The sequence below is a fragment of the Zeus faber genome (genome assembly GCF_960531495.2).
Source record: "Zeus faber genome assembly, chromosome: 15".
Taxonomy (NCBI): Eukaryota; Metazoa; Chordata; class Actinopteri; order Zeiformes; family Zeidae; genus Zeus; species Zeus faber.
In genome coordinates, this window is record NC_137194.1 from 26170877 (window position 1) to 26198376 (window position 27500).

General features: G+C 45.7%; 1 protein-coding gene across 1 annotated transcript in view; it reads left to right on the top strand.

Annotated features, from left to right (window-relative positions):
- prdm16 (PR domain containing 16) overlaps nt 1–27500 on the top strand; it is a gene marked incomplete at its 3' end in the record, with an annotated part of 229335 nt that overhangs the window by 70663 nt on the left and 131172 nt on the right. Inside the window, exon 2 of the mRNA XM_080016002.1 lies at nt 6284–6783. Within this exon, the coding sequence (XP_079872128.1) occupies nt 6284–6783 (500 nt within the window). The remainder of the gene's footprint in view (nt 1–6283; nt 6784–27500) is intronic.

A 27500-nucleotide genomic window follows, 5' to 3' on the forward strand; every position in this document is an offset into this window, starting at 1 on the left:
GGCACTGCCTCAAGTTTGTCTGTCCATGGCCCGTTAAGGAAATGTAAACGATATGGAAATTTCAGTGTTGGCAGCCAACTTTTTGAAAACGTTATAAAAACACTAGAGTGGTGGGGAGACATTTTGCACAGTAAGACACAAAAACAGCATTTTCAAATATATCCGGACTAGTGGAGCCAAGGTCTTTCTTTTTGATGAGTCCACTTGGAGATGTTGTAGTGGATCAGACCCGCGTCCTGCTCACGTTCTCCCCCCATTCTGCACAAACTTGTAAAGCTTTATCACCTCCACAAAATGATCTATATTGTCCTCGAAAAGCTTTAAGAAACTTGCTCCTAAATTCTTCACTCACTGTGGACAGAATTCTCAAGGTTCCATTATTGAACATAAATGTGAGGAAAATAGTGTCAATAAAGCAAATTACAAGTGTAGACTTACTTTACTACAACCGTTTAAATTTTGACTGAAAGTACTCCCAACATAGAGCTTGGCAAGATTTTTTGTTTTATTTCCCCAGAATGCAACGCGTTACCCCGGCGCATTCGACAGCGAAGGCACATGTGTTAGTGTGTGTTGGGGCAGACGGCAGAAAATGACTCCAGATCTGTATCTCTCTGTGTTTAAGTCCAGAGTGGTCTGATTAAACACGACTACAGAACAATTTGCTGTTCTGTTGTACGGCTGATTTCCAGCTCTGTGTCAAGTATATTGCCATGGCAACGCTGATTACAATGTTATCGCCGTTTGATATTTTTTCTTGTAATTGTTTTGTTGTTTCTCTGTGGCCACGCCCTCTCAGGCGAGGTCAGCCTTGCACAGTTTGCATCTGAATATGTGAGCGTCGACACTTAAGTACGTTCAGTTTTAAAGCAACTACATTTTAAAGCAAATATCTCTACAGCTCTATCACAGTTGCATTACTTTAGTTGTTGTTGTTTTTTCAGTTGAATCAGCGGATTTAGGATGGTGACCAAAGGTTCATTAGGTTTATATCATTGTAAATGACTGACACCCCCTGTACTATTTTTTATTGTTGTTGTATTGTTGTAAATTTAGAGCATAGTAGTTCCTTTATGATGATGAGAAAGGATATTCATTCATTATTTCATTGCATATATGTATGAACTTATATATATATATATATATATATATATATATGACAAATAAACCTTTTGAATCTTGAATCTATCAAAGCCCCTGTAAAAAAAAGTACTTTGACTTTTAATAATTGAACTACATTCAAGAACAAGCGGCCTACTGACAAACTTTTACTTAAGTAGAAATGTCCACATTGTAGTTCAGAGTAAACCTGTGTCAGGGTATTTGTACTTCTACTTCAGTAAAAGGTCGGAGTACTTCTTTTAACGGCACTGTTCTCTGACCTCCAGCACATGTATTAGAGCTAATGGCTCCTACAGTGCAAACAGATGTGTAGTGTGTGTCAGAGTGTAAGTGTTGTTGTTGTGTGTGTGTGTGTGTGTGTGTGTGTGTGTGTGTGTGTGTGTGTGTGTGTGTGTGTGTGTGTGTGTGTGTGTGTGTGTGTGTGTGTGTGTGTGTGTGTGTGTGTGTGTGCTACCGTACACGCTACTGTACATGCCTCATCATGTTTGCCCCAAAACGGCCCTTTTTGTTCGTGCAAAACAAAGGCCTGTGCATTTACAATTCATCAAATAAAAAGGACGTCTTCATGCGGCGCTGGACCTGGCGCTCGCTTTTCCACTGGAATAACATCGGCAGAACAGGCAGCCCATTGTAGCCGCAGCCTGCGCCGGGACCCCCAAGGTGCGAATTAATGACTGACCCCTGATGTAATCAGGATAAATAGCTCCCCGTAAAAAAGCGAGGGAGGACGGCGAGAGGAGCGCAGCGAGAAAGAACAACAAGAGCGAGGGAGGGATGGAGGGAGGGGTGGAGGGGTGAGGGGGATACACTATCTGAACGGGCTGTTCTTTAAGAAGCCGCTGGTGAGAGACCCAGAACAAACATGCAGCCATTTAAAAGCTCCTCAGAGTCGTCACTTTTTAGGTACTTCACCTCCCCCATCCTCCTCTCTTCTTGGCCTCTTTCCCTTTTTTTTCCTCCCTTTTTTTTTTCTTCTTCTGCTTTCTTTGTGGCTGACCATGTTCAAGCAGAGGAAAGAGAGAAGAGAGGAGTTCTAAATATGGCGAGAAGAAAAAATTTATAAGAAGAAGAATGAAAATAAATAAACAAATAAATAAATACAAAAATAAAATAAAATAAAATAAAATAAAATAAAATAAAATAAAATAAAATAAAATAATAATTATAATAATAATAATAATAATATTTTTTTACCTCTTAATATAAAACTATGATGATAACCACAAAAAGTCCTGAATTCTTCCCAGAAATTAATACTATTTTATCTTATCTTAAAAAACTGTAAAACTCTTCTGAAACCACAAAAATGCTTTGTTTTTCTATTTTTCCCACCTCGGCCTCTGCATTACCAAATTACGTAACCTAGTGATCTGCGCTTCGCAGCCTCTTAAAGCCAAATAGTATTTAATAGATTTTTCCAAAGCTGTTTTTTGAGCTCGTTCAAATTGCAGTCGTTGGGTTGGGTGCCAACGGGTTGGGAAGGAGGAGGAACACAGTGAGAAATGGAGAGAGAGAGAGAGAGAGAGAGAGAGAGAGAGAGAGATGGGAAAGAAGACATAGAGGTAGATGCAGGAGTGTGATACCAGGAAAAATGAATAGCCTGAAAACCCATTTCATTGTGGAGAGGGAGCAGCAGATAGGGTAACGATATAAAACTTTAATTGATCTGTGAAAAGTGGAAGCTACTGCTGGCTCACATATTCCGTGCTTAATTGCGCGCCTGGTTTGAGCCCTATGAAACAGCCACCATTAAAAAAAATAGGTTATTTTCCCCTCAAAAATCACTGGATGACGTCGAATCAGTCATAAAAAAAAGGAGCCTGCGTTTTTACAGCCGCAGCTTTATATGATAAGTTTCCCGGATCGCTAGTGACAGGCCATAGGTTTGCCAGGCGGTGAACAAAGCCCCATGTCGCAAGCGCTCCCAGTTTCACTTTTAAGACTGACATATCAGTGAATTTAGAAATGTTCATATTCTTCCTCTTTCACGGGATTAGAAACGACAGTGTTTATCAAAAGAGCAAAGAATCTCACAAACTCCACCCCAGCGATGTCTCATCTCCAGGCTTTTACTTTTATTAAAAACTTTATTGAAATCTCCTTTCACTCAACTGGCGTCCGAGGCTTGCTCCGCAGCCCCCCCGAAACCAGGCTCCTCCCAGCCGCAGAGCCAGAAAAAGAAAATTGTGAATCAAAGGCCGTTAGAGTACTCGGCCTTTTGACAAACAAAAGGAACCCAGAGCCTCCGTGCACTAACAAGTGGTGCTTATGGTATTCGGCGCTGGTTGTAGTACGGGCCGGGGCCTCCGGGGGCAGCGGCGGGTTTGGCAGCGCGCTCCGCCGCGGGACCCGCCGTGATTGGAACCACCCTGCCTGTAATTTTGGGCCTAGTTAGCCCGCTGATTGCCAGTCCCTGTGTTTAGATAGTAAAAGTGCAGCGCTGCTTTAACTGGGGGATGCTGGGAGCTGTCCAGAGACGGGAGGAAAGACAGACGCACGCTAATAAACAAAATTCACGACACCCACACGCACATGTACAAGGCAAACATACACAAACACATACACACACACACACACACACACACACACACACACACACAGACGCACACACACTGAAAACACTGGTTTTGGTGCACAGAAAGTGAGGGGGAAAAAAAAGACAAAAAAAAAGACAACACACCACACACTCAACCCCATATACACACACATACAGTGATACACACACACACACACACACATACACACACACACACACACACACACAGACATGCACACACACACACACACACACACACACACACACACACAGACATGCACACACACACACACACACACACACACACACACACACACACACACACACACACACACACACAGACATGCACACACACACACACACACACACACACACACACACACACACACACACACACACACACACTCACACACACATTCAAACATACACACACACCTATTCAAACATACACACTCATCCCTACACACCCATACTGGAAACATGTGTTTTGATGCACAGAAAAGTTTCAAAAGCAGCTCAGAAAAAGCCAAAAAAAGACAGACAAGTGTATTTGCAAAACACAACAAACAACCAGACCATACAACACACACACACACACACACACACACACAAACACTCATACACACACACACACACACACGCACACATGAATGCACACACAAACACACACACATGGGCACACACACACACACACACACACACACACACACACACACACACACACACACACACACACACACACACACACACACACACACACACACACACACAAACATAATCTGCATAAGCAAGGAAATGTTTACCAATGACTTCTGACTTATATTTAATAATACATAGGAAAGTAATTGGATAAAGCTTGGAGGGAAATGTTATCTTTCTCAGAGCACTTTGGAGACGCTGTGTGTGTGTGAGTGTGTATGTGTGTGTGTGTGTGTGTGTGTGTGTGTGTGTGTGTGTGTGTGTGTCTGAGTGTGGGGAGGGGGGGGGGGGGGGGGCAAGGCTTTCATTGGCACGTGTGCTGGTGAGATCCTGGACCTCGGCCACGATGTGTTGTCAGACTCTGGCCTCGGCGGTAATGGACGGTGGCCTGACGGAGCAGGTCAGCGACGCTGCTGCTGACCCATTATCTGTAAGAGGAGCCCTGGCAGGAAACTGTGACCACATGGATGGCACACATACACACTCACACACACACACACACACACACAAACACACACACACACACACACACACACACACACACACACACACACACACACACACAAACACACACAGACACGTTAATGAAACACACATCAACCAACACACACCCACGAACCGCTCCACACACACGCACACACACGTACGTGTCTATCCAAACACCTACCGACGCACACACAGACATTTACCCACACGTACAACACATGAGGATCTCCAAAAACACACCTCAAGCTAACACACACAACCATTCAAACTCATGCGTATACGGACACACAGGCAATCCAAACACATTCACACACACACACACGTCTATCTCAACGCACACATCTACCGAAACATACAGTCACACACATGCATACACACACATTTATCTAAACACATACTGAACATCTACCGATACCCACACAGGCACATGCAAACAACGCATTCACACATTCGTTCGCATGCACACACACAGACACATGCACACACATACAGTACACATACACACAGACACACACACAGACGTCCACATCTACTGTACCCAAACACACACATCTACAGACACACACACACACAGACATTTACCCACATACACATATAACATACACAAACATCTTCACACACACACACACACACACACACACACACACACACACAAACCACACACCACCCCCATCAGGGACTTGGCTAACCTATAGCTGCTCCTCTGGCAGCTTCCACCAGAGCTTCTGGGAAACAAGCGAAAGTCTTTATTTAATTTTTTTTGGACCCGAGATCGATGAGCATTTTGCAGAAGACCCTGGATTTCTGTCGTTGCACAAACTGGTTTTCTAGTGGTTTAGAGGTTTTGGGATTTATGTTGGGGGTTTTGCTTTTGAGCGATTCAAAAGATGGCTATATAGTCATCTCTCAGGACATGTGCTACCGAGGCTGTAGCAGGCATTCATTTTACTAGAACATTTTTGAACAAAAGTTAACATATGAATGACTTCATATCTTAACTAAATCATCCTCTTCTCATTTCACTCTTTATTTACTTTTCAGTTTTTTTTTATATCAGTTCTCTTTAATAAATCAAAGCCTGATTTCTACCAGCACCAGAATCCAGACATCATCATATATAGATTTCTGTTGGACCTCAGTAATTGTCACAAAATAATTACTTGATATTGATTATTTGACTCGGTGAAATAATTAAATGTTGAAGAATATGTCACATTCTGATGACCTTTGGGGACTGGGCTGGTTTAGACAGTTCACCTCATCATTTCCCATGTTTCGATGCTCTTGGCTGAGTGTGCTGCAGGGTTAGAAATTTTAAGTGTTTACAGTGAAAGCCTGTTTGTACAAATAATGGTAGTAATCTTGGGCATAATAAAAATGGGCTTATTTTGTAGGTTTTCTCCACATAAACTAAAACATGTATTTTATTCTCCCTCTCAGATGACAGCGAGCCGCTGGACAGCATGTATGACACAGAGGCCGACCTTCCAGGTCTAGCGGCCGGTGGGGGCGGGGGCGGAGTCGACAGCCCGGAAGAGGACGGGGAAGACGGCATCATGGGCATGTCGCCCCTGCCCTCCCCGTCCCCCACCCACCCCAACAACCACAACCACCACCACCACCACCACCTGCTGCTGCACCCCCACATCTACGCCTCCCACCACCTCCACCGCAACCACCTGCACAGCAGCAGCAACAACGGCGGCAGCAGCAACGATGAGGACTTCACCACGCCCAAGGAAGGCTCGCCCTATGAGGCGCCCGTCTACATTCCTGACGACATCCCCATTCCCGGCGAGCTGGAGCTGCGGGAGTCCTCGGTGCCCGGCGCCGGCCTGGGCGTCTGGGCCAAGACCCGGATCGGCGCCGGCGAGCGATTCGGCCCACACAGCACGCTGCACTACGGGGCCACGGGCAAGGACGGCTCCTTTGGATGGGAGGTAGGAATGAGGCTTTGTTTTGGTATTTGATGACTGATATCATTTTTAACTACTGTGAGAAGTAGAAAAGTGTGTACTCAACCCGCTTCATGATCTCTAATGGGGTGATGTGAGAGCCCGGCCAAATCGTTTGTTTCTGGGGACAGCGGTACTTGCCGAAAAAGTCCAATAAGGGAGAGAGGGCAACTTTCCAACTGTAACAACTGGATTATTTCTGCAAGTACTTCGTCATTGTTTTTGTACTTGTGTACAGCAAACATAGGCATACTGTACATAGCAAGCGAGAAATATAAGAAGTGAGGAGCTTGAATCCCCCCATTGGATTGAAGAGTAGAGCCCAACAGATGAATGCAGGGGAGATGGAGGGACCGCAGCAACACAGCAAGCAAAGCAGGCAGCAAAGCAGGTAGGGCAAGAGGGATTGGCTGCTTGAATAAACCCAGCCCATAGGGGCGTGGAAGCGCGTGGCGCCGTTGAGTTGTCTGACAGAACTACAGTAGCTTCGTAAGCTACGCCTCATTTATAAAATAGCAGCTTTTGGCCAAAGCGACTTACCTGAGGGGCTAGAAACAATCAAAGCATACATCGACCATTGGAGGAAACTTGAATTTAAGTGCCTGAGCACCTTGTTTCTAAATTCAGCCAGATACAAGTTTAAGATGCTATAAGAAATCATAATAAAAGTTGTGCTCTTTTTTCAGTATGTAAGTGCAATATGATCAGTACTCATATATTATTACTGCATGATGTCAATACAATAACTTAAAACCTTTCAGCATCAACAAATAAGAATAAGTTAGTTGTAGCTGAGATAGGATCAGGTGTTCCCGAAATAGCATGGTCTTCATGTATTTCTTGAAGATTGTGTGTGTCTCTGCAGAGCCTAATGAGCTGGGTAACCCTTTCTACCATTCCAACCATTCCAACATGACGTCTTCATCTTTCCGATTAACACCAGTTGATAATCGGCTGCCAATGGCCGCCAACTGGCCGCCAAACAGCCGCCAACCAGGAACAGGCACAAAAATGGCTCTCAGTCCACACCACCCATGCTTTATGATTATTTTTGACCTCGTAAAACTCATCATATCAGGAGCACAAACGTATTCTCTGAAACCAAAGAATGATGGAAGCCGTTATGCATGACGGTGAGGGGAGGAGGTAAGTAAATGAATGAGCCACTTCTCCATTTCCAGACATTACTTCTTGTCCGCAGACAGCCATCTCCATCAGCAAAGACGCTCTCCTCATTTACATTTATATCTGCCATGCGACCATACCACATGCATGTATATATGTTATGGAGACACGCACAGACACAGAACACACTCCTCCAGAATTCCAGAGTCCTGCCAATGTCAGACGGAAAAATTGGGCTGATTAGTGGAGGTATCAGCTTTTCTGGGCGTCGGTCCGAGCCAGCGAGCGCGCTCATTTGGTCACGCCACCCGATATGGAAATGGAAGAAGCGTGGCCCAGTGCGGTGGCGGCGTATTGAACTATTAATTTTCATTTCAACATGACATTAGAGGATATTGAAGTTGCTTCAGTAAGCTCATTAGGAAAAAAAGGAACTCCCATTCCCCCTCTCCCCCTCTGTCTCTCCCCTCTTCCCTCGCCGCCTCGTGCCTAATCAGAGATGAAGTGGAGCGGCCTGCTTCTCATTTCGCTGACTCGCTGTCTCGTCTTCTCGCTGAGGGGCTGGTCATTCACTCAGTCTAATATTACATTCGTATGCAATTAGGAACAGCGACTCGGACAAGTTAATCATCGGAGCACCATCTTGGAAAGGGGCATGGCGTGATTGAACGAGAATTTCGGTTGTACATTTTGAGAAAAAAAAAAAAAACGGTTCCACAGAGTTTTTGAACTGTGTATATATTTTTTTTATTGTGTGACTCGATCCACTAAACGGTTTCGTGTCGCTGATAAGGGAAATCAACTGGAATCGCAGTCTGCGTGAGTTGATAAGAGCAGGAGGCGTAAGGCGCCCGTGGTGGAAAGCGCTAGACAGGGAATTGTTGCCAGAGCTGCAAAGAAATCCCCTAAATGATCCTTAGAGCCGGTGCGTTTAAAGCTCCTGTAAGTATTATCAGTGCCTGTAAATCCTCTATGGTTTTCTTACGAGGATGATCCACTGTGTTCTCCTCACAAGGAAAAGCGTCTCATTTTCCTTCGCTCTCTCTCTGTCTCTCTCTCCTTCCCCTTCACAATTGCATGAGCAATTACTCGCTATATGGCAGCGCGCCATTCTCAATGTTTTTCTTTTTTGTATTGTTGCCATTTAGTGCAAAAAACCTTACTCCCCATCGAGGCCTGGGTGTTGTTGAGAAAATCAAATATCACACGATTTCTTTGAGGAACACCTCAATGTCGATAATTTGATGATAACTTGGGTGATGACTATTGGTGCTTTCATAAGATATTTACACACACATATTTGAGAACCAATCGTTAGTGATGAGCATATGATGACCGTTCATTTGAACAGCTAGGACAGTCTATGACGTTGAAAAAGTTGCATTACTTTACTGTAGCGCAGCCTTAAAGACAGTAATTCAACTGTATTGCAATGTCGCAAGAACCAAAATCACAATATCGATATCATAACGATACATTTTGGATTTCTGGGTATTTCCCCTGAAAGACCCACACACACACACACACACACACACATACACACACACATATATAACCAAGCTCGAACACAGAAATCCTCAAACATACACATGCATTACATCTCTCCCAAACATATACAGAGAGAAGAAATAATACTCAGATAGTGCTAGGTCAGGAGGCTGTTGATCTTTTAAAGAGGTGTTGAATTCTCCTGGGTCCATCACAGGGTTTTTGGCTGTGTGTTTATGTGTCATATCAGCCATCTGAGGTCAATGAGCCCCTCGTGAAGGTATGTAGACGGTGGGAATGATCTCTGGTCTCTGCCTGTCCCAGGATTTAGGCAGAATATTGGCCCGTTCTTCTGACATTTTGATTATTTCGTTTCTGACCGGTGCGACTTTTGCACGGGCAGGGTTTCCTTTCACTGTCAGTCCACAAGTTCAACCTCAAACGGGGAGAGGATTTAAAAACGTAAAGGATGGGTTTGCTATTTTTCAACCCAGGCCTTGTAAAAATGTTGGTTCCCGTCATTAAAAACTCTTCATAGCACAACCTCGCTGAATGCTTTACTACTGAGAAACTCACCACTACAGCTGCGGCTTCTCACTGTGCTCCAATACAGTCCAATGAGGCCATCGTTTAAGCCTTCAAAAAAACATTAAATCTCTTTTTTGAAAATGGGAAACTCGCATTATAGACCTATGTCTTAGTGTTATTTTTAAATATGTTTTGAATAACCGTAATATCACATCTTATTTAATACAGATTTTTGCACAGCACATCCAGAGCATAGCGTTAACTACAGCAGGTTGCCAGTATGAAGCAACTCAACTTCATGTTTCTAGTCTCTTTGAGCCTCAAGCTGTTTTATTGACAGTAAAAGAGTCAATAAAACCCTGAAAAACCTGAAAAAATACACAATTTGCAACCATTTTCCCCCTAGTATGGCATAAAAAGACAGTCCCATTTTCGATAAAGGAGATTTAGTGTGTTTATTAGGGCTTAAAATGTTTCCCCTTTGGACTGCATTTAGACCTTTTAATGGAATGGATTGGTGAGCCTGTCCTTTAAAGTAAAAACAAAAATGTCTTTCTAACAAATAAACATTGGATTTTTTCGTCCGTTGGCTCCCTCCCTTTCTCTCTGTCTCTCTAGTTCCTTCTGAATGGTTTATGGAGAGACTCGTTTCTGGCCGGGACGGGTTGGGGTGGACAGAGCAGTGTTCATTTTCCAAGACATCCTGTCTGGTTTGGGGCTGGGGAGGCTCGGGGGGTGGGGGGGGGGGGGGGGGGGGTCTCATCTGGTCCCTTATCACAGACAGTCATAACAGTCTGCTTGTTGATAGCCATCAACAGACTCCCATAGGAGTCTCTCAACCTCCCTCCAAACTCCCACCACAGCCCAATCATCTACCTCCCTCTACTGCCTCTGGTCTTAGACAAATAGACAGAATACAGAGAGAGAGAGAGAGAGAGAGAGAGAGAGAGAGAGAGAGAGAGAGAGATGGAGGTGCGGAGATGAAGAGCCTCGGAGACTGTGGGAAAGGGTCATTTTATTTTTTGTGAAGAAAGGTGAAGAGTGAGGACGGGGTACGTTACGAGGACAGAGTGAGGGAGGAGGTGAAGCATGGATAAGTGGAGATGGACTGGAGTGGGGAGAGAGAGAGAGATAAAAGTGCCAAAGTAGACATGTCTCGGAGCCGCAAAGCACACAGGAGGTGTCAAATACTGTTAATGGGAACCCTCTGTGTGTGTGTGTGGGGGGCGGGGGGGTTCCCTCCTCCCAGAACATGGAGAGGTGTTGTGAAAGATAATAAGTGATGTGATCTATGTTCCCAGCGGTGTAAATACGATCATATCTTAAGCAGAGACCTCATACTTTACGACCCTGACCGTCTTGCTGGGAAAAGGAGTTTGATTCCACGAGCGTGGACATTAGGGGGACATTTTATCTCTTCATTTTAAAGTGGTAATCCATAAGATTATCTTGTTTTGTAAAAAAATAAAAATAAATACTGTTTGAACTTCATTTGCATTTTTTGCAAATTTTGCCATGCTGTCGCAACACAGCTCTTTTCATATCTGGGCAGTTCAGGTGTGAGGTGTATGTACAGTAGAGGGAAGAGACAAAATGGAGAGGATAAGGGAGGAAAAAGAAAAAAGGACTGAGACTGAGAGAAAGAGAGAGAGAGAGAGCGAGGGAGAGAGAGAGAGAGAGAGAGAGGGAGAGAGAGAGAGAAGTGGAGAGGAAGCCTGGTGTTGTCTGTCCCGCGGCGTTGGAGACTGGAAGAGGTGTTAACTCAGACTCATTTCAGCGAGACGGACAGCTCAATCTAAGAGCGGCTTTGCTGCAGGCCATGGCCATTCTCCTCTGTCTCAGACTACCCTCCCTGGGCCAGCGCAGAGTCATCCATTTAAAAACCATTATGCTCCCCCTTTAGCACAACATGATAGAACGCCAAGGTCCCAGGGCGGGACGTGTATATGTGTGTGTGTGTGTGTGTGTGTGTGTGTGTGTGTGTGTGTGTGTGTGTGAGTGTGTGTGTGCACGCGCGCGTGTGTGTGTGTGTGTGCACATGGTCGCCAGCCCTCCAGGAAAGGAAGTCCCAGCCAGGCAGAGTGGAGGTGAAGCCCCCTCTCCGGCTGCAGCACTGGGATCTCCAGTCAGACTGACTGCTGCTATTATCTGGCTGGGAGATTGAACCGACACAGCCATTGATAGAAGCATGTCGCTTGACAATGGCTGCAGGTATTGTGCAGCTCACTGACTGGTGTGCAAAGGACATGCCCATCTAACTCCTGTGTGCGTGTGTGTGTGTGTGTGTGTGTGTGTGTGTGTTGTGTGTGTGTGTGTGTGTGTGTGTGTGTGTGTGTGTGTGTGTGTGTGTGTGTGTGTGTGTGTGTGTGTGTGTGTGAGAGTGCGTTTGTATGAGTAGGTAGAAGATAGAACATATAGAACTATATTGTATAAAGCAGGAGCTCCCAACCTTTTTTTTTTATCACAAATCGGACCACAATGCACAAAATGTTCACGGGGTGAGAGTGACAGAAATTTTCCGGGGCTCTTTTCGTTTCATTCAATTACGAAACGGAGGAAAATAAATTCATCTCCAATAAAAACACAATATTTTTATTTGCTTTGTTTGGAGAAACTGGGAACAGGGACGCACAGTGGTGCGGAGAGCGCTTCTGAAATTTGGCACCGGGCCTTCTCATGGCCTGGTAGCAAATGCCCCTCAACCCACCACCAATCTGAAGTCCGGTGCCTGGGAACCTCTGGTATAGAGGTCCTGAAGTGATTGTATCAAAGCAGATGTTATGTGACATTAAAAGGCCATAACCTTACACAGAGTGAAAGCCTGTATACAGGCTTTAGATGGGATATTTTTTAAACTTCAGCCTTATTTTTTGCTCAGTGGGAGTCACTCCGAGTGATTGGCATCAGAATCTTGAAAGTTGATCCAGTATTTAGGGAATATCTTCAGCCGACTACTAAGGACAGTGGAGCACACTTGAACAATTGAGCATTGCCGAACACCTTGGTTACAATTGCCCCATTGCCCTGTGGATGGGCAGGTTGATTCTGATGCCAATCACTCATATCAATTCCCAACGATAAACAAATAGGCCATAGGTTAAAAATACTAGAGATGTGCTTTAAGGCTGACAGGTGCATCAAGTTTCGACAGCTTCCCTGATTTGACCATTAACAGCAGATCCGGTCAGGTTCACTACATCACAATGCAACATCCGCTCACACAACGTGAGCGCCGTCGCCACTGGTTTAGATGTGAAGCATAGCTTAAGCTCAGATGAGTTAAAAGCACAAACGCAAAACAAGGTCAAACGTTCACCAAGCTGGCATGTGTGTATTGTGTGTGGATCTGATATAAATGATGTTTGCTCTACCTTCTCCTCACCCTGCGACCGCTGGGCGTGTCCCTGACTCTCTGAATCATGCCCTTTGTCACTCATCTAGCGCCTTCTCGCCTTTGTCATCCCCCTACGTCCTTTGTTCTCGCAGCGGTGAGTGTTTGCTGTCTCACGAGGAGCTTTGCAGAAGGTCAACACTTTTTTATCATGTGTTCTCTGAGAAATCTTCCCCCAAATAGGAGCACGGACACGTATTAAAGGACGTCACTTCTTGCAGTTTTGTTCTTTCGTGGCTGCTATCTGAAAGTGAATATGATATGGCTGATTGTTCAAACGCCGAAGAGGGTGACAGACTGAGAACGATGATGAGGAGGATGGTGAGAATGATGTGGCATTTTGATATTATGGGATGTGTGATTATTATCGAGCCTTTGGGCAGGGTCGCCACAGAGGAAAAAGAAAAAAAAAAAAACCCCGAAAAAACCACATCATTGATGCCAGGTCGCCCTGGAGCCTGATTGGTCTGAAACAGACCGGTCACTGGACCTTGGGATGACTTTGTTGCCAGGCAAACTTTGTTTTCTCTCTCTCTCTCTTTCTGTCCGTCTTTCTTTTTCTGTTTACTTTATGTGGGGTGATTTTCCATATCAGTATCATTCATCCAGCGATGTGTGGAAAGAGGGGGAAAGTATGCTGGCTCTTCTATTTACCCCCGATATTGACTTAGCGATAGGCTAAGACGACTGGCGGGCACTCTCATGCTGCCAAGGGCCTACGTGACAGAGACCCGTTCGCTCATGGCATCACGCATCTCCCTCGCCCTCCGCCTCGGTCCTCAATCTTCAGCGTGACAGCCGGCTTTTCATACTGACGCCCGGCTCCTTTGTTCCCTACCTAATCGCTAAGCTAAGCTAACGTCCTTGTCCAGTGGAGAAGAAGTTCTGGGCGCGCCCGGACACTTATCTGTCCTTACCCCGTCTCCTGCCTGCGGAGCTGTTTGCTCGCCTTTTGTGTTCTCGCTGGGAGTGGATGGCCAAGTGCTTGTGTGGCAAGATAGTCGCATTCAAGGTGCAGCTTGTGACTTGTCTAATCTGTTTGCCTCCCCATAGCAAGGTGTTCCTTATCTCAGGGTTCAGCCCAGAGGACGACTGGTACGAAACTGATAGGGCATGGACTGCCAGGTCCCGCCAGGAGACAGTCCCCGCGGATACAATTGACAGAATGACAAAGCGAGATGGAGAGATATCGGAATTGAGATATATAACGAAAGCCGGAACTCCATGTCCTGCTCGATTTGACTAATGCGCCGTCTAATGTTGTCACAATGAAAACGATGTTTCGCTGTCACGATAATGGCTGTCCGTCAAGGTTAGGGAAAGCGGGCCTTTACAAACACTTAACACATCCCACCATAATTCCATTTGCGCTCATTTGTTTCATCATCCATTTCCAGACGGTCTCACTTCCACCTTTTTGCCCAGTTGACTCGATCCCCCGCTGCGCGGACTATTGTGTTAGACCTTGCTGCATGAGTGAAGCTCTTCAGGTAAATGGGTTATTAGCATGTCTTTTAGTAATCAAATCAAGGCCATGCGCTGATGAGCTCCGCAGAGAACCTCTCCTCACAGCCACTTATCAGGTAAAAGAGCAGCTCCATTAGGTTTAACCTGCATGCGTGGAGTTTTAATGGAAATTTCCTGCAATTATGTGCAAAATTGTGACCTTACGGCGTTTTGTTTTTTTTCTTACTCGATGCCCAATAACATATCAAAGCCTTCATTTATCAGCATCAGATTCACAGTTCACATTACATTTTTACAAGTAATGAATTGTAGTAATGAGTATATTTTGGTGCATATAGTTTGAGGATAAAATGTGAAATTTTAGTTTTATTTTTGCTTATGCCACTCAACTTATTCCTGTTATTTCAATTAAAAGCATGACACAAAGTTGAAGCCGAAGCTCCCGCCGTTGCGAAAAGTTATTAAAACGTGATTTAAAAGTCGGTGTTGATAGGGGGATTGACTTTGGCGCGCAGGCCTCCGTCCCAATGCGGTAATGAAAAGGATATCAATCATGTGGTTTCTAATAACGGTATTGACCAACAGAATGCGGTTTTCTGCCGTCATTACTTGACTTTGAAAGAAACCCCAAGTTTACACATGGAGCGAAAACACCGGAGAGAGAGCGTAACACCACAAGGCCTGGGCCCGCGTGCTGTAATATCTTCCATACACGTTCATTTTATGTAGGGTTTAAACATGCCATTAGCCAATTTAATCCAATTTTCCCAGCTTTCGGAGCACTCCAGTGGAACAGATTCCGTCTAATATTAAACATATGCCGGCTGCCGTTGCCCCGAGAAACACCACCGCGGCTCTTGCCTTTTTTTTTTTTTTTTTTCTCTTTTTTTTGTTGAAGGAGCTGTTAAAGACACGTCTCCGGCGTCCCCCCTGAAAACGCTGTCAATTACCGCCGGTGAACACGGCGATTGATAACGAGGAAGCAGGGCAGCAAATTAAATGTCAGGTTTGATTAGGAGGCTGATGCCTTATCATTTGTTCATAACTCGTTACGAACATCTGTTAATTAGTTAATAAATTAATCGGCGGGGCCCCAGATGAAAGGTGCGCGGGCTCCTGGAGGAAGTGGAAGGGGGGGGAAAGTCATCCATCTTTGAGGAGAGGGAGGAACTCGGCAAATATTGTCCCTTGGATTTGGGCTGTTATTACTTGGTCATTGCTTTCAGACCTCAGACACACCAGCCAGGCGATCTCAATGGAACCTCTTGTCTGCCTGAATCACCCCCACCCCCTACCCCACCCCCATCCTACCAGTCTCCTTATGCATCTCCTCCACAATGCTATCCTTTATGGTGGCAAGGTTTCTCTGTGTAGACGCACTTTAAACATTAATTTAACACCCACCCCCCACCGCCCTCTCCCCCGGTCCTTCAGCCCTCTGCAGGTACCTCCTGCCCGATTTCCACCCCCTGTTCTTCGCAGTGTATCTAGTGAGAAAACCCATCGGTCATGCTTGACCTGATGAATAGCCCCATCAGAGGTGCCCTCGGGGCAGCGGCAGACAATGAGGCCGCTCTGTGCCGCGGCGGAAAAATGATGACATTTGTCAAAAGCTGTTTATGCTGTTGATTAGTCTCATGCTTTCACTCGGAAACACAGACTTAAAGGCCACGTGCTCGGGCCGCGCCGCCCCCACATCTCTTCCTGTCGGTGTCTCGCGGCTCCGGTGAATTATCGGCGAAAATACAACGTGGAGCCAACAAGGGAGAGAAGCGCTGAACAAGACCCCGTCGTCTTGGCTTGCAGCGGTGTCCATCACGGGTAGAATCCATATCTGTCATGGAACGAGCGTTTCTCCGTCCTGAAACAACTTGGTCCCGGACACGCAGACTTTGTCCATCATCCTCCCCTCCATCCTCCCCTCCATCATCTCCTCCATCCTCTCCTGTCTCCTTTCCTCTTGTCATCACGCCCAACACAGCATCGGTTCCCAGGCGGTTGCTGGTGTTTTAGTGAAGCCGGCTGGACGTGCTGCTGTGTTTATCAGGTTCCAGTGATTACCCTTTTCCACAATCACAATCCAGCGCTGAGATGCCCCCTCCCCCGCCCCCCGAAAACATTAGCCTGGTGTTTTTCTTTACACATCTTTACACATCTTTGTCTCCGTTTCAAGGAAAACAGCAGCTCCAAGTGTTTCCTTTTGTTTGCCCGTGCGTCACTGGTGTGTGGACAGGAGAACATGTTCAGCGGAGACATTCGTGAAGACACGCCGTGCACCGAGGCAGGAAAAAGACGTCCCCCCCCCCCTCGGTGTTTTTCTTTCCTGGATCTGGCCATTTAGAATAACAGCGCAGCGGGATGACGGCATTAGATGTGAAAACAGTGTTGAATTGTCAAAGTGTCGAACGCGGCCGCGGCCCGTCTTTACTTTGGACGAGCTCCGGAATCGCCCGAGTGATTTTCTCTCATATTCTCCAGCGCCGTCACCGGCAGCGCAGACCCGGAGCCTCGCCCGACCCGACGCACCGGGAAGGTTCTGACAGAGCAAAGATTTGCAGAGGTGTTGATCATGTCTGTGTGTGTGTGTGTGTGTGTGTGTGTGTGTGTGTGTGTGTGTGTGTGTGTGTGTGTGTGTGTGTGTGTGTGTGTGTGTGTGTGTGTGTGTGTGTGTCTGTGTGTGTGTGTGTGTGTGTGTGTGTGTGTGTGTGTGTGTGTGTGTGTGTGTGTGTTCACAGTGTCCTGCTTTCATCGTCTTAGGCAATATTCCACACTCAACATATGCTGATGCCTAAATCTGTCAGACTCCCCTCCTCCCTCTCCTCCTCCCTCTATTCCTCTCTCTCTCTCTCTCTCTCTCTCTCTCTCTCTGTCTCTCTATCTTTCTCCATCTAGTTCTTCTGTTTTTTTTCTGTGGTATCTTAATTCATCGTGAAGCCTTGTGTCAAGATGTCTCAGCGAATAACAGTTTCAACAGACCTGTGCCAGATGTTTCAAATGTGAGATTTTATTAGCCTTTTTTTTTTTTATTACTTTCGTCTTGGATTCAAGATTCTGCACTCAGAAAAATTCATTCCCATTGAGCGTTTGTTTGTAGCTGTAGTTGTGTAGCAACAGCAGATTAGTGCACTGCGTCTCCAGCCATATCGTTTATGACTGTAGCTACTGACCAACATTGCTCTTCTTAAAAGAACAACATTTAAAGGTCTTTGAAAGACTGCCCAAAGGAGTTTTATAATATTTCCTGAACGCTGAATATCATCAGTAATTAATCTCATGTCATGTGAAAGTCGTTTCCAATCGACTCGTACTAGTGTTGCTCACAAGATGTAAGGAAGGTGTCCAATCTCTAGAGTCATCGCAATCATTGCCCTCATATTCCCACTCTTTGCAATATTCTGCTGCGTGAAAAAGAACAGGGATAATAATGACAATCACACTAATACAGGATTTCAACCTCACTTTTGAGCGCTATAAAGTATTATATTGACAGGAGTATACTCAATATTATATTGAGTATATTTCATTCAATTCCACAGTGAAATCATTTCAATAACATCGTGGTTATCACAGAATAAGACGAGAGGAGTGTGGGAGCTGAGTTCAGCTGCAGAGACAAACAGCTCGATATGGACTTTCAGAGTTTCATTCGCATTTATCAGAAACAGAATCGGTTGACTCTGCCAGGTACAGTTGTATATACGAGGAATTTTTTCTGCTAAGGACAATAAGCGTAAAAAAAACAAGAGTCAGAAATATGGAGAATACAAATAAGATGAAATAGAAGACAAAAGGGTAGAAAAAAAATACACCTAAAATGAAAATTATATTATCAAAATGGACAAAAAATACAAAAAAATGCAAATATAAATACAAATATACAAAATCTGATACTATGCACAAGATACATTATTGTAATGATGAATAAATAAATAAACAAACAAACAAACAAACAAACAAACAAACAAATAAATAAATAAATAAATAATATAATAATTTACATAATTATTATTATGTAAATTATTGCTTTCTTATCGGCAATACTGATCAATGTATGGAAAGTGATTTATCCCTGTTTTACTGACCTGATGCAGTCATAGTGAAAGCAGGTATCTGAAAAATTAATGTATTTTATGTATTTAACTTTTTTGTTTATCACACTGACGCACCCAACGTCACAGGTAAAACCAATCTGCAGCCTCCTTTATTGTTTTTGTAAATGTTAGAATCAAGGTTGTTCTATAATTTTTTTTACCCAAATGATTAATCAAAGCGAGTTTGGAGGGGTCACGGAAGGCCAGACAGAACATTCCAGATCTCCGTGTCTGGGGAGGTTGTCCCCACCCCCACTCGCTTCGCTGTCTGGTGCTGTGCGTCACTTGTCCCGGGTGCGGAGGTGAGAGAGGTGAGGGACGCAGGAACACGGCGGTACGGGTCGTGCCACCCGGTGCTGCAGCACCGGATGATAAAAGCCCAAAACCTCGTCAGGCTCTCTGAGGCGCTTAGGACACAGCCATGTGATGTGAAGCCATGCCAGCTAGCAGAACAAAAGCATTGTCCTAGCCGGCGTGTGTGTGTGTGTGTGTGTGTGTGTGTGTGTGTGTGTGTGTGTGTGTGTGTGTGTGTGTGTGTGTGTGTGTGTGTGTACGTGTGTGTGTGTGTGTGTGTGTGTGTGTGTGTTTGTGTGTGCATTTTGCTAATAGGTGGCCCACACCTTTCACCTGCAGATAATTGTAGTGCTTATCTGTCTCCAGCTCTGCTGCTGATAATTTGGCGATTGCAGTGTTTTACATTATGAACAAGGTGACTCACAGTGAACTTCAAATAAATCTGACGAATACGCAGGAAATATTCTCAAGAAAAATACGAGGGTTGATTTGTAATTCTCTCTCCAAGATCCAGATCAAACATTCAAGCAATCCAAGACTTGTGTTACTTACCTCTCTGAAAAATATCTCCATCTTTACACGCACTGGTTTCACATAATCCTCAATAATAGGCAGCTCTATCAGCTTGGAGCTTGTTGGGGGGTTTGTTTCCATCTTGTTCCACGCTGTGCTAGATCTTATTCATTAAGCACCAAACCCTGCTCCCCTCTGTCGGCGGAGAGCTCAGAATGCCACTTTATGAGCGAAGCTGCTGCTAAGGGCCTTCATGGCTGATCATTTGGAGAAAAACAATAAGCATGCACTTCAGAACAAGTACTAGGATTTACAGAAGTTGAAGTGAAAGTTCCCCGTTAATGGTGCATTTCTACGAGTGGACACTCGTAGAAATGGTGTTGAATATGTAGCCATGATGTTTAGGGAAATGAGGTCCAGTCATCACTTTTCTGGCCGCGCGGTCTATAAAGGCACAGACAGTTCAGAAGTTGGAAATATAATATTTAAAGTAAAAAATATATATATGTTATTACTCAATTATTAAGCAATGGGCTGGTTAATAAAAATGTACAAAGTGCGTGTAGCGGCACTGGTCTTCATAAACATGAGAGTTCATTTGAATGTACAGACGTAAGTTCTCAACGCAGGCAGACAGCAGGACGGCTATACAAGGTTTTTCCATTCTTCTCACTCTCTCCTCCCTTCCGGCGAATCAGCAGGTTGTTCACTGACTCAATCAAACCCTTTTGTATTCCCTCCTTTCTTTATTCTTGTTAGTTTTGCTTTTCCCTCACACACACACACACACACACACACACACACACGCACGCACGCACGCACGCACGCACACACGCACACACACACACACACACACACACACACACACACACACACACACACACACACACACACACACACACACTCAGTATCCTCTCGACTCTCCACATGATGGATCACCAGAGAGCCTTCAGAGCTTCTCTCTCTCTGCATGGACAAGTGCACTCTCCTTTACGCACAGTAGCACGAGCGCCTGTCGACAACATGTTAATGCATTTCATCTCCTTTATATCTCGTACTTGTTCATCACTGAAATATACATACAAACAATCATTCAAGTATTTTCATACATTGTATGTCCAAATCAATGTGCACCTTCATTTAAGACACTGTTCACTTCATCATGATTGGTTAATCATGCAGTTTCCTTACGGTGGATTTGTGGGCATCCTTTCTGCTTTTGGGATATCTGAAACCCTAAAGACAGAGGTAACTAAGGAAAAAACCAAAGACATAAATACATTCTAACTGAAATTGGCATATTTAATTTCATGACAATATAGAATGTGGACTTCGATTTTTACCAAAGCACTGCAGACTCCAAACTTTTTTGTTTTGTGTTTCATTGATTTTGCAAACCACAACGAAACGTTTCCAGCCTTGGGAGGCCGCTCACTCCCTTTTTCTTGTGTAAAATAGGAGATGGAATATTGAATATATTTTTTCTCGTCTAGTTGCCAAAATCTTTGTTCAAATGCATCCCTTTCTGTCTTTTTCTTTTTTCTTTCTTTCTTTCTCCCCTCCCTCCTCTTTTCCTGGCCCCTGGGGTTCCTGTGCTTCTAATTCGTCCTTATCAGTGCAGTAATTTAGCTGCCACAGCTTGGATTTCTGTTGCGCGGCGAGCGGCCCCATTGTCCCGCGCCGCTGTTGCCGAGATAAACCTTCAGATTGAACATAGTCTGCACTGACCTTTACAAACTCCCAAATCTCACTCTCTGCAACCCCCACCCACTCACCCGCCCCCACCACCACCACCACCCTCCACCCTGCAGCCTCGCAGGGTCTTTTCTGAGCTGGAGGGGTGCGCTCCAAGTCGTATGGTGGAAGGGGGTTGAAGGTGAAAGGGTGTTCGTGTGGATGAGTGTGTGAAAGAGTTATCAGTGTGTGTGTGTGTGTGTGTGTGTGTGTGTGTGTGTGTGTGTGTGTGTGTGTGTGTGTGTGTGTGTGTGTGTGTGTGTGTGTCCGGGTGGATTGAGTGAGCGTGAGATGAACAGGGCTGAGGGATTAAAATGGCTGACTGAGCTGCCCTGTATTTCCAGGGACGCTCGGAGAGGAGGGAGGCCTGGGCCGAAAGTGCAACGCAAGCAAAGCGTTCAGCTGTGCAGGGAATTTTTTTCCTTGGGTAGAAAACACTTAACTAACTTTAACGCTTAACTTTAACTAACTAACGTAACTTTTGTTTGGACATTTCATCAGAAACATGATTCCTCTCCTAGGTGAGCGTGAGCAGTCGGTGTTCGGCTCCGTGTTTACTGCTCTGGGTGTCCTGCCTTTGAAAGAACTCTGATAAGGTGCTCCAGTATCCCCCTCGTCTTTCCTCCATTGTTGTCTATCATGTCCTTCATTACTTGGCAGAGGGCCCGAGAGGGGTCTGTTGGGCTTGCTGCTTTGACACACAGCAGAACGATTGGAGCGGTGAAAGCCATGTGGCTAGATGTGTGTGTGTGTGTGTGTGTGTGTGTGTGTGTGTGTGTGCGTGTGTGTGTGCGTGCGTGCGTGCGTGCGTGCGTGCGTGCGTGCGTGCGTGTGTGCGTGTGTGTGTGTGCCTCTCCATTGTGAACCACTGTCCCCCTTCAGAGACCACTCGACTTGCTCTCCATGCAGCAAATCCTCTCCACTCTCAATTCCAACTGTCTGCCGGTCAGGCGGGGAACCTCATCAAAAGATCTCGGAGTTAGGGATTGAGGAGGAGTGGATGGGTGGGTGGGCGGGCGGGCGGGCAGGCGGGTGGGTGGGGTGGGATGGAGGGTACAGAGGGGAGGAATGAAGTGTTGTTGTGTGGGACAGTCTTTGGGGGGGGGGGGGGGGGGGTATAACAGTGCCTCCAGTCGCTGGCCTTGGAGTCAAGGATAGACCCTCCGTCTCTCCCTCTCTCCCTCCCTCTCTCTCTCTCTCTCTCTCTGTCGGCCCCATCCATCCCTCCATCCATCTGTTTGCTTCCTTCTCCTCTTCCCTGTCCACCTCCCCCTGTTCAGTGCCACCTGCCCTGTCCACCACCACCAGGGTTCCCAGGGAGATGAGCGCCGCGCAGAAGAAGGCCCACGAGGGATTAACTTTTCACATGGCTGGGAGTCCTCGTCTCAATAGACCTGACAACCCCAGACGGCTTGATTAAAAAAGAAAAGAAGAGAAGAGGGAAGGAGGAAGGGAGGGAGGGAGGGAGGGAGAAAGGGAGGTAGGAGGAGGAGAAGAGGGGGAATTCTTCACATGATGGCCCTGAGAGGGATTTTGGATATTGGGTGTCTTTTTTTCTCTCCTTTCGCCCAAAGCCCCCATGTCTTGGTTTGAGAATGAGCAAATTGTTCCCCCTGTTCTCTCCGTAGTCCCAGTGTGTGGTTCCCGGGCTGAAGATGTGGGTGGGCACGGCGAACATTGTCTGCGGCACACTATGACACACTCTGCACAGGGAGCACATTCATGTTGCGTATGTAAAAAAATCCACACGTGAAATTAAAACGGAAATGCAAAGTGAGAGCTGCGTCATCTGAGTCACCGGAACACATCATTTAATTCTGTTGTGATCCCATTTTGTTTCGCAATGCTCTGATGATACAATATTTTATAATACAATATACAATCATTTATTCATTGTTCATTAGTGGACAATCAGAAGCCCGCCGTTGTTCTGTGTGCGTCAGCGTTGCGTTACAGTCAAGGAAGACCATGGCAGTGGGAGTTGGCGAACCGTTGCGGGCTTAAACTTCTAGTGTTCAAGTGGCAAGGCGCCCTATTTCCCCCTCGCTCCATCCCAGATAAATTGGGCCTCTCAGGTTTGTCTGTGAGAAAGAGAGGACAAAAATCAAAACAAACGCTCCCACTGAAGTGAAGATGGGAGTCGGGGTTGGCTTTCCCCTCTGGCTAGCGGATCAGCAACTCAACCTAGCGGGACACCGGGCCACTTAATACCCCCCCCATCTTGCCCAGGTAGGAGAGTGGCCGGACAGGGGGGTCAGGGAAGGTAGCAGGGTGTTGTCTTACAGATCAGCACTCACCCTCTGGCTTCCTACGCACGGCTCACTTACCCTCTCCTCGTCTCTGTGGCCGGTACGCATCGCATCTCTTCCCACACCCCTCAGCGAGGATAGACACACATCCATTCACAATGTTCCCCGGGAAGGGTCACGCCCATGCAAAATTACTCCTACGCGATGACTTACCAACTCGTCTGGATTTTCCCTGTCGGGACTTGCCTTGATTGAATGAACGAAGGGTTGACTCGGTTTAATTAATCTCCACAACGCGAGCTGTTGATAAACAGACATGTTTGTTTGAAGGCTGCATCAAAACATCAAATCAACACAGGTGGAGATAGAGATGAAGAGTAGGACAGAAGGAGTGTAGAATTGGACAGGTGGGTTTGAAATGGGGCTGTAGTGATTTTCAGTGAAGGAGTCCATATGTAGGTGATTCCTGTAGACATCACGGGTGGTGTGTACAATAAAAGAATGCAGGCATAGAAGAGCATTCAGCGGCCCATTTTTCTGATCTTTTAGGTATATAGAATCTAAAGTATATAGAGTCTTTCTCTCATGAACACTGGTGTTTGTGGAGCGATGGTCTCAGGTTGAGCCTATAATTTGAGGCGGAGTTCTTTATTTTCTGCTCACTCTCTGAGACTTTATAGTTTGAAAATGGAAAAGTTCCCAAGTTCCAGAACATTCTCACTGACCATTATATTGGTCCCTGATTTCAACTTACTCCACATGGAAGCCCATCCACTCCACTTCCCTCAGACTAATCAAGTCTAGGTCAAAGTTCAAATGCACTGTCAAACAATAAGATGAACTCCTGTAGAGTTAAATGATGATCCTTTTATAGCAGACTCTATGTTGTCTACACATGCTATATGTAGAGCCAAGGTGGTAATGGGCAAAATGGAATGGAGGTAAAATAAAAAGGTGGTAAATCTGTACGGAGGCTTTGGTTCCATGATCTCATTATGGTGCATAAATTAGGGATAATGCAACATAGCCACCTAGACATTATTGGTCTGATGTGAAAATATACACTTATATTCTCGGATTCCAGTTCTTCAAGGCACTAGAGAGAGGTCAAGATAAAGAAAGCATAAAAAGACCACCCACTTAAAGCACGGAACCCTGCTGGCTTTTAACCGACATTAAGTTGTAGAATTGGTGCGATAGCGACAGAAGCGACTTCCAGCATTCACTCCCCGCCATCGGAGTCTGTGTCCAATCAGCGCGTCTTTGTCCCCGTGCTCCTTCCCCGGTGCACAGTTATCATTAAGTGAGTCATTTAGGCCATCAGATGTATGCCCACGCTGTAGCCCGCTGCTGGCTTTTGATGGGTAATGGAGTTCTTTCCACTGTAATGCATGCTGGAGTAACCGGGGCTAATGTGGCCCCTATAGTTTGCCGCTACATTAGTGCCACGAAGCCCAGCAGTGAGCCTCTAACCTGGGGGCGACAGGGCCATGATTATGTTCACCGCGGGGGAAGGATCTGCTGAGGACGCTCGGTGCCATTCACAAAAGGACACACTTACAGTGATGCATGCATACAGCAGGGCTGTTATTGGTTCGTACTTTTTCCCATTTATTTTCATTGTTATTCACATTTGTGTGTGTGTGTGTGTGTGTGTGTGTGTGTGTGTGTGTGTGTGTGTGTGTGTGTGTGTGTGTGTGTGTGTGTGTGTGTGTGTGTGTGTGTGAGTGGGTGTGTGAGTGGGTGTGTGTGTGTGTGTGTGTGTGTGTGTGTGTGTGTGTGTGTGTGTGTGTGTGTGTGTGAGTGGGTGTGTGAGTGGGTGTGTGTGCGTGTGTGTGTGTGTGTGTGTTTTTTGTCCCGGGAAGACTGACATGTTCCGTTGTCTGAAACATGAATGAATATACAGGAAAAATAATCCTAAATCAATCAATCAATCAATCAATCCAAGTGTTTTTTTTTAACTCCCCCCGGAATCCCCCAGAATCTCAAAACGTCTGATATTACAAACACCTTCAAACATACTTCAGCCTACATGTGTAGCCCTGCCGTTCCTGAAGGTTTTAATACAAATTTGGACGATTTCTTTGAGCTTTGTGAACTCCGTTGGCATAGTAACCAACCCAGGTACGGTTGACAGTTGAAGCTAAAATAATCATATTCTCATCTATTTTATTTTCATTTAGCTTATGATTTCTCACAATACATTGAAACAATGAAAACATTGATGTAGTGACAGTTGATCTCTAACGTCACTTTGATGTAGGACACTAAAATGTAATACTTATGTGTCTAACTCAAAAGGGAACACACTATTATACTCAATAGCTCATGTATAGACACACACACACACACACACACACACACACACACACACACACACTTCCAATGGCACATAGAGAAGGCACACTTTACCCCCCTCCCCTCCTCCCGCTCTGCAACTCTATCAGCTATACAGTTGCCTTGTTTACTGTCTCACTGACTCTCTAGTTCCTCTCTCTCTCTTTCACTCTCACCCTCTGACACACACACACACACACACACACACACACACACACACACACACACACACACACACACACACACATAGCTGACCGAAAGGCAATCGCATTGCAAGATAAATCTCCCCCCTTGTCCCTCTTGTCTTGATACCCTGAGACGCTACACACTGAATGGACCACAGGGAAAGCTGATCTTACACACTGTCTCACACACACACTGTCTCACACACACACACACTCACACACACACACACACACACACACACACACACACACACACACACACACACACACACACACACACACACACTGCGTGTGGTCCCACTGTCTCGCTCTTCCCCTCAGCTTTCTGATGCTTCAACAGGTTCCAGGGTCAGGCCCCCTTGGACTTAGCGCTAAGATTTCAAATTCTTTAGCGCTCCGATCCCACGTGCTTCATCAGGAATCATCCGTCCACATCTCCAAACCCTGCCCCCCCACCCACACCTACCCGCCCACACCCTCGCCCACCCCCTTGCTGCTATTCCCTGTTTGTGAAGTTTACCTTTTCACAACTAAAGATTGTTCATTTTGTTTTTTTCCTTCTTTCTGTTCCTGTTTTCCTTCTCATGTTCCTTCCTCCTTTTGCATAATTCAAGTCCGATCCCCATGGCAGACTTTGCTCTTGACCTAGCTCAGAAACCTCCAGATTGCTTTAATAGCACTCCTTGGACCTGGTAGGCAGGTCTTGAAGGAACACTTGTTGTATGTGTGCGTCCTTGTAGAGTGCCTAGCAGGAATAGCAGCCAAAGGGCAGTTGATTAGGACTGACCTTAAGTGTGAGAGAAGAACAAAAATTAAAAATATGCAAAACATCTTTGGGGGCCTGGGCTTGGAGGCGGGGCACGTGCACTTGCATAATTGAGGTTGAGATTGAGTGTGGAAGGGTCAAGTAGAAGCAACGGTCAAGTGTGCAAACTTACACTCTGGAAAAGACTCTCGAACCAAAACAAAAACACACACAGACAGGTTTACGAGGCCGTGGTGGCTCGGGTTAAAGTCATAACGCTGTGCTGGGGGAGCTGGTTCGATTCCCACAACAGCAATGGACAACAGTGGAAGACTTTCAGCAACTTCCTGGCAGAAAGGATCGCATAAGTGCAGTATCTTAATGTCTTAATTAGTGTCTTAATCAGTGGTAGCCAACCATTGGCAGGCCACACCACGGGGGTCTATTGGCAGTCTACTATGGGGTGGACAATTCCAGGTTCAGAAAGTAAAAGTCCAACCATGTTTTTGCTCCACCCATTGACTGACCCAGCTGGTTTCACCCACAAGCTATACC